At 57.1% G+C, this 13,521-nt stretch overlaps 2 protein-coding genes and 1 pseudogene across 3 annotated transcripts; 2 read left to right on the top strand and 1 right to left on the bottom strand.

Annotated features, from left to right (window-relative positions):
* Nucleotides 1-229: 229 nt before the first annotated feature.
* Nucleotides 230-5,074, bottom strand: PIERCE1 (piercer of microtubule wall 1). The gene is made up of 3 exons (XM_004483199.5): nt 3,931-5,074; nt 2,796-2,874; nt 230-671 (listed from the first exon to the last, which is right to left on the bottom strand). The coding sequence occupies exons 1-3, from the start codon at nt 4,071-4,073 to the stop codon at nt 483-485; spliced, it is 411 nt and encodes a 136-aa protein (XP_004483256.1). The 5' UTR covers nt 4,074-5,074; the 3' UTR covers nt 230-482.
* A 79-nt stretch (nt 5,075-5,153) lies between these two features.
* Nucleotides 5,154-9,902, top strand: MRPS2 (mitochondrial ribosomal protein S2). Of its 2 annotated transcripts, none has more exons than XM_004483197.4 (4): nt 5,154-5,249; nt 5,637-5,777; nt 6,636-6,765; nt 7,806-9,902. In XM_004483197.4, exons 1-4 carry the CDS (start codon nt 5,207-5,209, stop codon nt 8,413-8,415), a joined length of 924 nt encoding a protein of 307 aa, XP_004483254.1. In that variant the 5' UTR covers nt 5,154-5,206; the 3' UTR covers nt 8,416-9,902. The 2 variants fall into 2 exon arrangements, with proteins under 2 accessions (XP_004483254.1, XP_004483253.1); XM_004483196.4 differs by having other exon boundaries at nt 5,176-5,321; nt 7,806-9,424.
* Nucleotides 9,903-10,002: 100 nt separating this feature from the next.
* LOC131279535 (cyclin-I pseudogene) lies at nt 10,003-13,153 on the top strand (annotated as a pseudogene).
* Nucleotides 13,154-13,521: the final 368 nt, after the last annotated feature.

Genomic DNA, 13,521 nt, shown 5'->3' with positions numbered 1-13,521 from the left:
CCCTGCCTGCTCTAGCCTGGAGCTTTCCTGACCCAGTCCCCCTCCTGGCCCAGCCAGGGCAGGGTTCCCCACCTCCCTCTGGGGCCTTGCACAGATTTCAGCCTGGGTGATCTGTTGCTCTTGCAAATAAAGACACCAGTGGGATTATCTGTGCCTTCCCAGCATCCAGGCCGAGGCTGGATTCCAGCTTGCCTGCTCCCAGATTACAGATGTCAGACGAGTCCTGGAACCCAGGGCATAGTAATGCTTTTATTTGGGAGTCAAGCAATTAGTATCTCTTCCATATACATTTTAAGTATAAAATAGAAAAGGCAGGGAATTATAGCTCCCTTTACATATGTCTCTATCCCAGAGAGGAAAAGCATTTCCAGGGAGCCCCGGCAGCTCTGCCTTTACAGCGGGCAGAGTCCAGCATCAGGGATGGCAGGGCGTCGGGCCAGTGCCACCAGGGTCAGGAGGGGACTTGGGGGCCCCCACCACCCTCAGCTGCAGATGGACGGCTTGCTGGCGTTGTAACTGGGGTGGAAGTCGAGGGGGTCGTAGGGGGTGACGTAGTTGCCGGGCCCCGACACCACGCTCTTATCCATGCTCACGTTGAAGGCGGTGCTGCGGTACATCCCGCCGGCAGCAAGGTGCTGGGAGAACTTATTCGAAGTAGGATAAAATACTTTCTGGGAAGAAAAGTAAGAATTTTCAAGACAATGGCATTTTTACCCCTGGGAAGCAGAACAGCCAGGGTGGCCAGTTTGCCTGGGACCATCCCAATGTGTGCCTTTTATTCCATCATAATTACCAACAGTGCCTCTTTCACTCCCAGAAGGGTAAATTATACGGCCTCCGAGTGTGACATTTGCACACGCTGGGTGTGGTTCCAAGAATTAACTTGGGGGGTCACGCCTGGAGCGACTTCAAGTCCTGCTTTTACTAGCCGGGTTACTCTTGCAAGATATTGGACCACTCTGAACTTCAGCTTTCTCTTCTGTGGGAAGGAGTTCATATCTACATCTGTGGCTTTTTAAAATTCAGACTGTGTGTTTGTATCATGTGGAGAACTTTAAAGAAAAACAAAACCCGATGTCCATCACCTCACCCCCCAGCAGAGAGGTCTGGGGAGGGGCTGCCCTACCGAGTTTGAGAAGCACTGAGCTCACAAAGAGGGGTGTGGTAAGGACACACGCAGCCATGCATGTGTGCAAGAACGCAGCAGCAGGGACCATTCTAGCAAAACGGCAAGATCGGCAAGATCAGGTGACCTTGAGATGTCTCATTTAAGTGGCCTGGACCTTTGCCAGATAGTTTCCCCGGGACAGGTGATGTGCCTCAGACTATCACCGTCTCAAGTGGGTGTCTCACTTGCTATTTGTCTCCTTGGCAGGAAGCAAGTGCAAAGAAAATGGTTCTGATGCTTTTTTTTTTTTAATGGAAAGCATTTCTATTTTCTGCTCCCACCTGGAAAGTAAACACTGATAGCTGAGTCCAGAACCCACACTCCATCAAGAGGCTGGAAAACTGACGCAGATAAAGAAGGTAGATAAGAAGCAGGAAGAACCTATTTCCACATTTGCCTTATCAGCAGTCTCACGCCTAGTGGTCCAATCCAGGTAATACCAGTGTAGAGGTTGAATCACGTTCCCCATAAAGGCACGTCAGGTCCCCTGTTCCCGTAAACAGGACCTTGGAAGATGCTGTTATTACAGTACAGTACAGACTAAATGGGGACAGGCCTTCTGCCAATATGGCCCAGTAGAAAAGGAAATTGGACACGAAGGAAAAGCCAGAAGTAGGAGAAGCCAAATAATGGGGCAGAGGGCCATGTGACAGGACACCAGGATTCCAGCAGTCCAGCATGGGAACGCTACAGCCTCCGGGGGAAAGCACAGCCTGCTGAGACCTGGACATCGGGCTTGTGGCTCCAGAGCCTCGGAGTCGATAGCTGCCTGCTGTCTAAGCCAACCAGGGTGTGGTGTTTGTCAGAGCAGCCCGGTGGACGGAGACACCCAGTGAACGGGAAACCCCGCTGTTTACAGGTGAACATGCTCTCAGCAGCCTTTTACAAAAGCCGAGACATCGGTGCTTGTCTTAGCCAGTGGGTCCAAAGACTGTCCTTGAGGGGGACACTCAGGACGACTGGAACCTGGGAGAGTGACTCCCAAGTGCTCTAGGAAGTATCCAGCATTGCAAAGCAACTCAATCAGCAATTATTGATCTCTAAATGATGGACCCCCAAAATGAATGGCTCTAGTGTCCTGGGCATCCACGGGACACCTGGCTGGTCCCTCTGGCCCTACACTGGACCTACCAGGCCCATCAAGGGGCTTGCAGAAGGGGCCGCCTGGTGTGTGAGGTCAACCTCCCAGAAGCGGGGGGCCCACGAATGGAGCCTGACCTTCAGCAGCACTGCCTCTGAAGGTCACAGGCTCATCTCGCAAGAAATGAGTTAGGAAGTCCAGAAATAAAGGAGGTTTTTTGTTTTTGCCTCAAATGTCACCTTATGCGACCAGATGTTATGCCTCTGTGGGAATGAGGATGAAGGAAAACCTCAGGGGGTGTTGTCACCAAGTTTCCACGGGCTTTCCCCACCCTTTAAAGCAGGATATTACTCAACTTATTTGTCCATTTATTTCCACCCTCCTCATTCCAAAACGATGTGGGAATTTGCCTTATTAGCAGCCGCCTTTGTGATCCGAAGTTTGGGGCTCTCCCCTCCCCTTCCCTCATATGTGCTGTTTTGAGAAAGCCAGGTTTTTAACCTTCCTTTAGACGCGCCCCCCATGTGCAGCCCTGCTCCCACCTACCGGCATCTCGTGCACGGTGGGGGCCCTGCCCCCGTAAGCTTGGTTACTGGTCCTGTACACTGAGGCAGGCTCCTTGGTCCTGGGAGATGAGAAACACACTCAGCTTTCCTTTGATTTATGCAGATGCCACCCAAGCCACAGCCTTAAGGTATTCCATGGACCAAACTTAGGGCAATGCTGCCACCAAGGTCCCGTGTACAGGGCCAGCCCCTCCCGGCGGGTTCAGGCTCTCTGACCTGCTCGCCACTGTCCCAAAGCACCCAGCTGGCGAGTGCCTGGTCCTCAGCCCAGCAGGCTGAGCCTCACAGGGGACAGAATCACGGGGAACAGAACCACGGGGCCTTGGCACATGCTGTCGTATCCTGGGAAGGTTAACCAATTGGCCAAGAGCTGTGGCTCAGCTTCCAGACCTCCCACCCAGTGGGTCCCTCTGCTTCTGAGCAGCCACCTTGCCTAGGTGCAGGTCAAGGAGAGATGAGCCTGGGGTCTGCAATACCAACACCGCCTATTAGTGGAACAGTTTAACCCAGTGGACTTCGGGCCCACCTCCCAGCCCTGCTCATCCAGCCAGGAGACCTCAGGTGATTAATACCTCTCGATATCCCCGTTGTCTCTACTGGGAAGCCAGACCTCACACATAGGGGGGCTGGGGGAACTGGATGGAGGGCATAAGGTACTCAGCTGGATCCCTAAAATAACAAATGTTTACTGTCATTTCCTTGGAGTCCTCAACCCACTCTAATAGCCAGCAGGTCGGCGATTCTAGCAAGAGCTGGTGCTGGAGGTGTTGTTGTCACATTTTGCAGGGAGGGCATCTGAGGCCTGTGACGAGGGGCAACTTAACCAGGTCACAGGCTTTGGGCGCTGGAGTCCCTGCACCTGCCACCCCACTGCCCTGACCTGCCCTGACCCAGGGCTCCTCCGTTTCTATGTTCTAAAGGTTCAGACTGCACTTTCACAGCAAGCTATGCCTGTCCCAGCCGCCAGGCAGGCTGGGGGTGGGGGGCAGGAGGGGGGACTCTGGCAGAGACCAGCTCAGGTCCCTTTGCTTCCTGAGGGGGAGGTGGTCTCTTTTTCCTCCGTGCATGCGTCCTGGCAGGGACTCCAGCCCCTCACCTAGATCCTGCCTCCTTACCTGTAGCCGCGGAACCACCCCGGGTTGTTGAACCGGGCGGGCAGGTCCTCTCTCACGTGGTAATAGTCGCTGGTTTTCTCCGGGGGGGCCTTGGCCTTTTGCTCAACAGGCTCCGCGCACGCCTGGGGATCTTCCTGGGACATTATGCCTCCGACTACTGGAGGGACGAGTAGGAAAAAAGAAAAGGCAGGAAACCGGCTCTCCACGGCAGAGGCCGCCGCGAGCCGCGTGGCGTCCGGTTGCTCAGCAACGGCCTGGTCACCTGACCAGCCGGGAGCAGCCCTTAAAGGCGCCGCGCCGCCACCGCCCCTCGCGGGGATGTCGGGTTTCCCTTACAAAGGCAAGGTCTAGAACTTTCCGCTGCGAGGAGCCTAGGGCCTGGGCGGCTCGGGGACTTCAAAAGGGCTTCCTTGCTGGACCGTGTGCGCTCAGGTGGCTGCGTGGATCGCCTGCGCAAAGCCGCCCCAGCACGTGCGGACGCTTTTCCCAAGCCGAGGGGAGAGCGCGCAGGATGGGGGGGCCCCGCAGAGGAAGCCCCAGATCCCGAGACTTCACCCGCAAGCCGAGGGGGCTAAAGTTCTCCCAGGCCCCTCAGCGGGCGATGGCATAACTGCGCGCGCCCGGGGAGTGCCCCTTGACCCTGTCCCTGCAGCCCCCCAATAGCCCGAGTCTAAATGTAGGCGAGAGCTTTGGCTAACTTCTGGGGACCTCCTAAGCCAAGTATGGGCCAGAAAGGAAAAGTTGCTTCGGAAAGCGACAGGAAGCCGCCCTGGCGGGAGGTGAGGGGCCCAAGGCCCAGCGGGTTCCCGTAAGGGGTGGCTCCGGGTCTCCTCGGGCCGGCGGGGAGCGAGCGCCTAGAGGAGGCAGGAGATTCGACAGGGGGCGACGACCCGGCAAGGGGCTCCCGTGCCCCCCGTCCGTGGTCCCGGCTCCTGCCCCCTTCTGCGCGTCCCCTCCCTCCTTTCCGGTCACAGCCCCTTCCGCGAGAGCCGGGAGCGACGGGCAGGAGTCGGGTCAGGGGGTCGTGCACGGCCCCGGCAGGTTGAGCTCGAGCCCGGGGAGGGGGTGGCGGGCTGGCGCCGCGCGAGCAGCCGCGGGTGACCGACCGCGCGTTCCCATAGCTCGAATCCAAAGACGGCGCGGGGCAGGAGCGCGCGAGGGTTCCTCCCGTCCTGAGGGCGGCGCTGCGGCCCCGCGCGGCGGGAAGAGGTGCGCTCGGCCCAGCCGGGCCCGCGCATGCGTGCTGCGCCCGCCGGCGCCCTTGTCTGCCAGCTCCATGGCGCCCGCCGTGGCCGCGCTGCCCAGACTGCTTGGCGTGGGTGAGCGCGCGGCCCACACCGCCCCGCCAGACCGGCGTGGCGGAGAGGGCCGGGGCGGGCACGGGATGCTGGGTGAGGACCCGGGGGTCCCTGAGGAGCGGCCTTCCCAGGCCCGGCCTGACATGTCCAGGCCCTCGCGTCCGAGCGGATGGTCCGGCAGCCCCAGCCGCGCGGCCTGCCCCGGGGCACCTCTTCGGGGGCCAGGGCTCTGATCGGGCCCAGGAAGGGACCGCGCGCACAGCGGGTTAAGATCCGGGGCCTGCTGGACGATTCCACGTGCACCAGGACTCTTTGGTCCCAAGAGCAGGCTACAGTGAGTGGCCTTCACCCGGGGACCCCGGCAGTTGCACGGAGGGGTGCGCCAGGAGACTCTGCTTCCTTCCCCAGGTGCCTGGCCCAGGCCGTTCTGGCTGGATTTCCTCAACAAGGCGACCCCAGGGGCGTCCCGGCTCAGCAGCAGGACGTTTGGAAGCAGCCTGGCCACTGCTGTCAGCGAACCTGAAGACAGCAACGATAACACTGCTGGAGGTGGAGTTCCCTGAGTGGGGGGGCAGGGCCCTGGTTTGGGTAAATATTGCTGGCCTCCAAGAGTCCCTTGTGCCACGCAGTTTATAGGAAGCCGTGAGGGAGGCTGGGCCAAGGAAAAGAGAAGGGGCAGCTGCTTCCACCCTCCTTGGCCATTTCCTGGCTCCAACTGGCATGATTTGCCCTCTCAGCAACCCCACCAGCCTCCCCGCTCCACCGGCTTTGGTGGCCACTGGTCCCAGTGCTGCCTCCACCCCCTCCTGAGCTGTCAATTTGGACTCCTTCCTGAAGCTCAGTATTCTCTTACCCCTGAATAGAACTAAGGGTGGGTAAGAGAGATCATGGTCGCCCAATGCTTAGCATAGGGCCTGACTCCTTAAAGAGTATCATAGACCCACTGAGGCATAGAGCTCAGGGTCAGGACACCCGAGCACTCCCCATTTTCCCCTCACCCCAGTGTGCCCAAGGAACCCATGAGCGTCAGGCTCAGGACAGGGGCCTGTGTCCATGTGCTTTGCCATACTCCTACTGGGCTCTAGCCGCTGCTGCGGAGTTTCCAGCAAGGCACCCGAGACGGCAGACCCCTCTCCTTTCCAAGTGAGGAAACTTAAGAGTCGAGAACAGGCCAGGAGTAAAGTTGAGATGAGAACCCAGCTTCGGGTTTTAGGAGTCACAGGTCTCCTGAAAGGGAGTGATTGGCACCAGATCTGTGGATTTGGGCACCTCCAGCTGCTGGGCTTTTCTCGCCCACCCACTGTGGGCAGGGCGACAGTCAGGAGCACGGTGTGGGGAGTGCTCCGCTGTCTTTGTGTACTGTGTGGGTGACCATTGCCTCCTCTCCCTTCCTCCTCCCCGCTGCAGATTTCGATGACCAGATTCTGAATGAGCCTCTCAAGCATTCTGACTTCTTCAATGTCAAGGAATTATTTTCCATCAGAAGTCTCTTCGATGCCCGAGTGCACCTGGGACACAAGGCCGGCTGTCGGCACAGGTGGGGGTGGGAATCCCTAGCCGTGTGGGGTGTGCACTGGTGGCACAAGTGGGAGGTCCTGGCTCCATGGGCTGGGGTGACGGGGTATCGACTGTGGCTCCCGGAGGCCTCGAGGGAAAGCACAAGCCTCAGTCCTGTTGAGTTTGAACCTTCGGCCCTCCCAGTTGAGAGGTCAAGCGGGCCGAGCACTTGGACAGGCCTGGGCCAGGGGCACTTGAGTGGGAGTCGGCATAGAGGAGGGCCACCTTGAGGCCCTCTGGAGAGTGAGGGGAGAGAGCAGAGGAGGCCCGAGGCCCAGAGGCCGGGGAAGAGCCCCAGAAGGCGGGCAGGGCAGAGGCCAGTGTTGATATGTGGTGGGGTCATGCGAGCTGGGGACAGGGCACAGGAGTTTGGCAAAGAGGTCAGTGATGCCCTTCTGAGCAGTGTCAGGTGGAAAAGGCACAAAAGCCGAGGGGGAGTGAGCTGGGGAGGGGCTGGAGGCGAGGAGGAGTGTGGATACCTTGCTGGCAAGGCCAGCTCCGTGGTCCCGCTACCCAGGGGAGCAGCAGGTGTGTGCCTTTGGGGTTCCCTGACCCCTCAGGCTTTTGGCCTGGAGCCCTTTGCTGCCCTGCCAGCCCCTCAGCCTGGCCCCACAGGGGCCTTGTCCATTGGCCCGGAAGATGCTGGTAAGGGCCAGAGCAGGGCCACCTCAACAGGGGCTGAGGGCTTGACCTCACGGTTCACCCTCCAGAACCATCGTGTGGGTTTAGTTCCATCAGAATCTCTGTGTTAGGGGCACAGAGCTGGCAACGGGGCGGGGGGGTCAGAAGGGTTAAGCCACGTCCCAGGGCCGTACGGGGCCAGCGGCCCAGGCCTGCCCGCTCCAAAGCGCTTTGCTCCCCAGCCCCCCGACTGGCCCCCACCATCGCTTATTTGCCGGGGGCCGATAGTGCCGTCTGCTCATGGGGGGCGGCCGCAGACTGCCAGCCCAGGGAGAGGGTGCCGCTGGGGAGCATCGAGCCCCCCAGAGGAGCTCGCTGCTCACCCCGGGGCTCCGGCAGGTTCATGGAGCCGTACGTATTTGGGAACCGCCTGGGCCAGGACATCATCGACCTGGAGCAGACGGCCGTGCACCTCCAGCAGGCCTTGAACTTCACCGCCCACGTGGCCTATCGCAAGGGCATCATCTTGTTCGTGAGCCGCCACCGGCAGTTCACGCACCTGGTCGAGAACACGGCCCAGGCCTGCGGCGAGTACGCCCACGCCCGCTACTTCAAGGGCGGCCTGCTGACCAACGCGCCGGTCCTCTTCGGCCCCGGGGTGCGCCTGCCCGACCTCCTCATCTTCCTGCACACCCTCAACAACGTCTTTGAGACCCACGTGGCCGTGCGCGACGCAGCCAAGATGAACATCCCCACCGTCGGCGTCGTGGACACCAACTGCAACCCCTGCCTCATCACCTACCCCGTCCCCGGCAACGACGACTCGCCCGCCTCCGTGCAGCTCTTCTGCAGGCTCTTCCGCGTGGTCATCAACCGGGCCAAGGAGAAGCGGAGACAGGTCGAGGCCCTGTACCGACCACAGGCCCAAAAGGTGGCCGAGGCCCAGGGCCCCACGGGCCCTCCTGCCCCCAGAGCACATCCCGGGATGGGCTCAAGCCACTCCCCGTGATGCGGCCGCTCTCCTCCCCAGTGAAAACGACAGCCCTGCCCGTTCCTCCACTGGGAGCCCCCGGCCCCGGGTCCTTCTGGCATTCCCAGCCCTTCTCTGCCCTTCGGTCCCTGCTACTAGTTCGGATATACTCCTGTGTTCACTGAATGCAGCCTCGCCCTCACCCCCCCCCCAGGTTCCATTTCAGACCCCCCAGGGCCCAGCATTTTCTCTAGGGAGACCCTGGAGGCCGGTGGCTTGTCCAGAGCTGTATGCCTAGCTGGAATTGGGAGTTGCAGCCTGACCCACCCCCACCCCACCCTGTCATGGCGTGGCCGGCCCCCTGGGAAGCGCGCTGCATGCGGTTTCCTCCCTGGTGGGCTGGAAGTCCTCTTCTGCCTCGAGGCTCGTCCTTGGCGGTGGGGAGGCTGTTAGGCCCACTCAGTGTTGACGCCAGAAGGAGTACCCTTGGCTGGGCGGCTCTCCTGGCCGAGCATCCTCGGGATATCTGTGAGGTGACCCTGCAGGCCGGAGCTCCCATCGCGTCAGGGGTGGGCCAGGGCGGCGGCAGTGAGAGCCAGCGGAAATTAAACAGATTTAGGGAAAGTGTGGCTGGAGCTTGGAGGTCTGCGCGGAGTTCTTTTCACTGGTGTGGCACGTAGCAGGGACTCCATAGAACACGCACAAGGTGTGTCTTCGCCCTTGGGGTTCCTGAGTTTCTGGGGGTCCTGTGTGGACAAGTTCAGTGGGGTCCACCCAGCATCCCCCATCCAGGCCGGGCCTGTCACCATCTGGTCCATCCCTCTGCCCCAGGAATTCTCAGGCTCGCAGCAGGCCTGGCATCCACCCGTGAGCACTTGGGTGCAGGCCTGTGAGCAGCTCAGAGACTCAGAGCCGAGGCCCGGGCGGGAACTGAGCCAGAACAGGCCATCTGTCCCTGGGGACCAGCTCCAGAGAGGCTGTGGCTTTGGGTCAGGACAGACCCTTTTTGTTGTTGTTGTTCTTAATAATGATGATGCATTTTTTTTAATTGAGCATTATTTTGTCTAAATGACAGCATAAACGTGCGTGACATTACAATGATCTGTGTTAGACAAACACCAAATTCTTGCTCAAAGGAGTAATAAGTATGAAGACAGACCCTTGTTAAATCAAATGGCCACCTGCATGGGGGCTTCCCTGGAGAAGACCCCTTTCCGTGAACAAAAACAATAGACTTGCAGGCTTGTCCAGGAAAACGGAACATACCTTCCAGGGCCGCTGGTAAGCAGCCCCTGGGGCTGAGGCTAGTTTCAGTCCATTTGAGAGCTTCTCCAGAACGACAGGCATACTGGTCGAGGTCCGTCCGCTCCCCACTGTGCACGGTAGAGACGCAGGACGCCCCTCACGGGCTCCGCTTCGCCCTCCAGGAGCTTCCCCTTTCCACACCTGCGGGGGAGCTCGCTGCTACTTTCTGAGTGGGAGCTGCCCGCTTCATGAATTGCTCAGTAAAGCTGTGGGACCCAGAACTGCATGCAAAGTTCATTTCTCACCTGTTGCTGGACCCCAGCTTCCAAGCAGCAGGGGAAGAAAGACCTGGGATTGGCTCCTGGTGGCCTCACGGCAGCTGCTCATCCCAAGGTGAGCCTCTCCTGTGAGTTGGACGAGAAGGAGACAGCCGCCAGCAGGCGCTGGACCGGGAGATGGGCTCCTCAGTGCTCAGGGACACCAGGGCTATGTGCCAGTGGGGGCTCAGCTCACCTGCCCCCCAAGCCTGACACAGGTGCATCACCGTCCCTCTCTGGGCCTTGGTTTCTTCCTCTCAAATGGGATGAAGCAGGAACTGGCCCAGGGTACACGGCATTCTGGCCCCCTGGAGCAGGGCTTAAGCCCTCTTGTGGGGTGTGCTTTGGAAATGAGAGCCCCTAAATCCTGAGGACCTCTGCCTGCCCCTGCTCACGTGAGACTGTTTCCAGGCATCCCCACAGGTACACAGGGGCAGACAAGCACACACACACGGGTGGGGACTGTGGAAGTGGGGGCAGAGGAGCAATGGACACCAGGGAAGTAACAGAAGAGTTGGCAGTTCTGCCCTGGGGTCTCCCGCGAGGCTGGGGCTGAGGACTCACAGGGCATGACCAGCAGCTACTGCCAAGCACTCACTGGTTTTCGGTAGAATTCAGCTTCCTGGGAACTGCCGGGCAAGGGCCTCTGTTCCCCTCTGCCTCTTGCCAGGGCCCTCCCGGGCTCCATCCCACCTGGGCCTCTGCAGGGCAGCCACAGCCTGCTTTGTCAGAGAAGATGGGATAGCAAGCAAGACACAAGGCATAGAGAATCTAGCCCAACATTGGCAATGACAGCCCAGCCCATCTGCCCCTTCCACTCTTTAAAGAAGAGTCACAAAACCCAGTCCGAGGACACAGCATGCTGGGAGCCCTTCTGGGGGCTCCCACCTCAGGTCAAGGTGGGTGGCTGGGACCAAGCCTCAATAAAATGGGAAGTCATTGGAGGGTTTTATGCCAGAGGGCAATATTAAATAACTGAATTTAGTATCAAGTCCATAACAAGCAGAACAGGAATGAGGCCAAGAAGTAAGTTGACTTTCCCAAGATCACCCCGCAGAACTTGGCCGTGTTCTGAGTTGTGTTCCACGCTTCCGTTGTACTGACCAATGTCCCCCTTTGATGGTACTCTCAGTTGAGAGCTTGGTCGGTGGTTGGCTCGTCCCAGTCACCTTCAGTCTTCAGACTCCAGGTTCCTTGTCAAGGTCAGAAGTGACAAGGTTGTCCTCAGCCATCCTGTCAGCCTTCCTCTCCCAGCTTCCATTCCCTCCTGATGTTTCAGTCGCAGAGACATCATCTACTCTGTAAGTGGCTGCAACTCCACTTTTAAGACTTTGGCATGGCACAGAGGACCAGGAGGTAAGTGTCATTGTTACCAGGGGAATAAAACCAACAGATTGCAAGTGCGTCAAAGCTGGGGACCCAAATTAAACCCGCTGAGCAAGTCCCAAGTTCTGGGCGTGCCCAGTCCATCCAGTCCACTGATTTTTGGCTTAATGTCTTCTACCGACTGTTCTACTCCTCCAGATGGCTGTGGACAGAACAATCTTTCCTTTTAAAAGGGCACAAGTGCTCCCCTGCTGGTACCAATATCTAGGCCCTTCTGTTTTGGGCACAACTTCTGCCATGCTGTCTATTTTAGGTGGCAAGGTTCCAGTGGGCCTGATGCTATAGGAAAAGTTCCCTCTGTAGTTACAAACCTTTTGGATGGCTGGCCCAGCTTCAAGAAGCCCGTGGAAGCAAACGTAATGCCATCCTTTCCAGGGGCTTTCAACTTGAGCGTTTGCTTCCATAGATAGGTGTTTCCAAAATTGCAGTCTTAATTTATAAGAAAATAACCCAAAACTTTGTAAGTATCAGTGGTGTTTAAGGTAGAAACTAAAGTCAGGTCTGGTTCAGGGATCCAGCAGTACATGTCCTTGACCAGGAGGGGGATGGGTCACAAAAGAAATACATCTGGTCATAGGGCTGAGAGCAAGGAGTCCCGGAGAAACTGCATTTTCCATCACATTTCATCAGTGGAGTGTATCTGCCATTTATTCTGGTAAAGTTAAATTCATACCAGATCCAAGCAGGTAGATTATCAAAATCTAATGAAAGCCTACTGCTGAGTCTAGCTATGATATATGTGAAAAATGAATAATAGACGTTTCAAAGCCCCTGGTGGGTATTTCTTAGTGCATACGTACATGGACACAGGCCCACGGGTGACCCTGCATCACCACTGTGAGGCCGGATGACCCTTGCCAGCCGATCAGTTTAAGATCAAAGCACTTCAATGCTGGTGTGAAGCTCCCGGTGCCTAAACTCCACGTTACAATGAATGCCTTTTCATTTGGGACTCAAAATGTAGCTACATCAAGCTGGGTGGCAGGCGGATCCAGAGGATATCAGGATGTTTCCAGGACCTTTGGAAAACCAGAGACTGTCTTGTCTTTTCCAAAAGGGAAAGCCCAGATTGGGGAGATGAATGTGGCCCAAATGCCTACAAATCAGGATGTTTCTCCATCCCAGAAAGATGAAGTGATTCGGTGGCTGGCCAAACTCGAGTACCAATCCAACCTTTACCCAGAAACATTTGCTCTGGCCAGCAGTCTTTTGGGCATGTTTTTAGCTACTGTAAAGGCTCACCCAAAATACTTGAGTTGTATTGCAATCAGCTGTTTTCCTAGCTGCCAAGACCGTTGAGGAGGTAACTCCTCAGCTGAAGAATACTGAAGTTATTGGCAAGAGAGAGTCCTGTGGGTGTTCTTCATCTGAAATTCTGAGAATGGAGAGAATTATTCTGGATAAGTTGACTTCAGATCTTCACTCAACTACACCATTGGATTTTCCGTGCCATTGCAGTGTCACCTAGGCCAAACTGAGCCCATCTCAGTAACTGACCATCCTCACGAAGCAGCTGCTTAAGTGTGTAGCCTGTAATCAACCTCTGCAATTCAAAGGATCCGTGCTTGCTGTGGCCACGGTGAGTTTGGAAACGGAGAAACTCATTCCTGACTGGCTTTCTTTTACAGTTGAACTGCTTCAAAAAGCCCACACGGAGAGCTAACACAGCAAGATGACGCAACAAAAAGAAACACAGATTCCCGAGCCACTGACAACAACAGAAGTGGACAAATAAGAACGCACAGCAAATAGACACAGAGAACAGACAACTGGGGTGGGGGTGGGGGGGGAATAAAAATAAATAAATAAATCTTTAAAAAAAAAAAAAAGCACAGCTAGATAGCTCCCAGTTGATCCTCTGTCGGGAGCTTGTGGCACATCATCTTTCTACTCTGCAGTCTTCTCTGCCTCTAAATTCCATTTATGTCTACTGTCTCCTCGAGGACATGTTGGTGACCTGTGAGGAAGGAGAGGTCACATTAAATCCCTCCTCTGTCCCAGGCCCAGATTTCTCCATGGACAATAGCAAACCAGAAGTGCCAGTGAGAACGGCAACCTTCTGCCATCTCCCAGCTGCCAGTGGGTGCAAGCATACCTCTGCTAGACGCCTTATAGAGGAAATGGACGTGGATGACGTCCACAATGGACTCACATGGCCCTGCAATGAAGAATATCTCAGACAAGGTGGGCGCCGTGT

This window comes from Dasypus novemcinctus, chromosome 8, assembly GCF_030445035.2.
Source record: "Dasypus novemcinctus isolate mDasNov1 chromosome 8, mDasNov1.1.hap2, whole genome shotgun sequence".
Classification (NCBI taxonomy): Eukaryota; Metazoa; Chordata; class Mammalia; order Cingulata; family Dasypodidae; genus Dasypus; species Dasypus novemcinctus.
The sequence above is the reverse complement of the archived record's forward strand: the minus strand, read 5'-3'. Positions and strand labels throughout refer to the sequence as shown.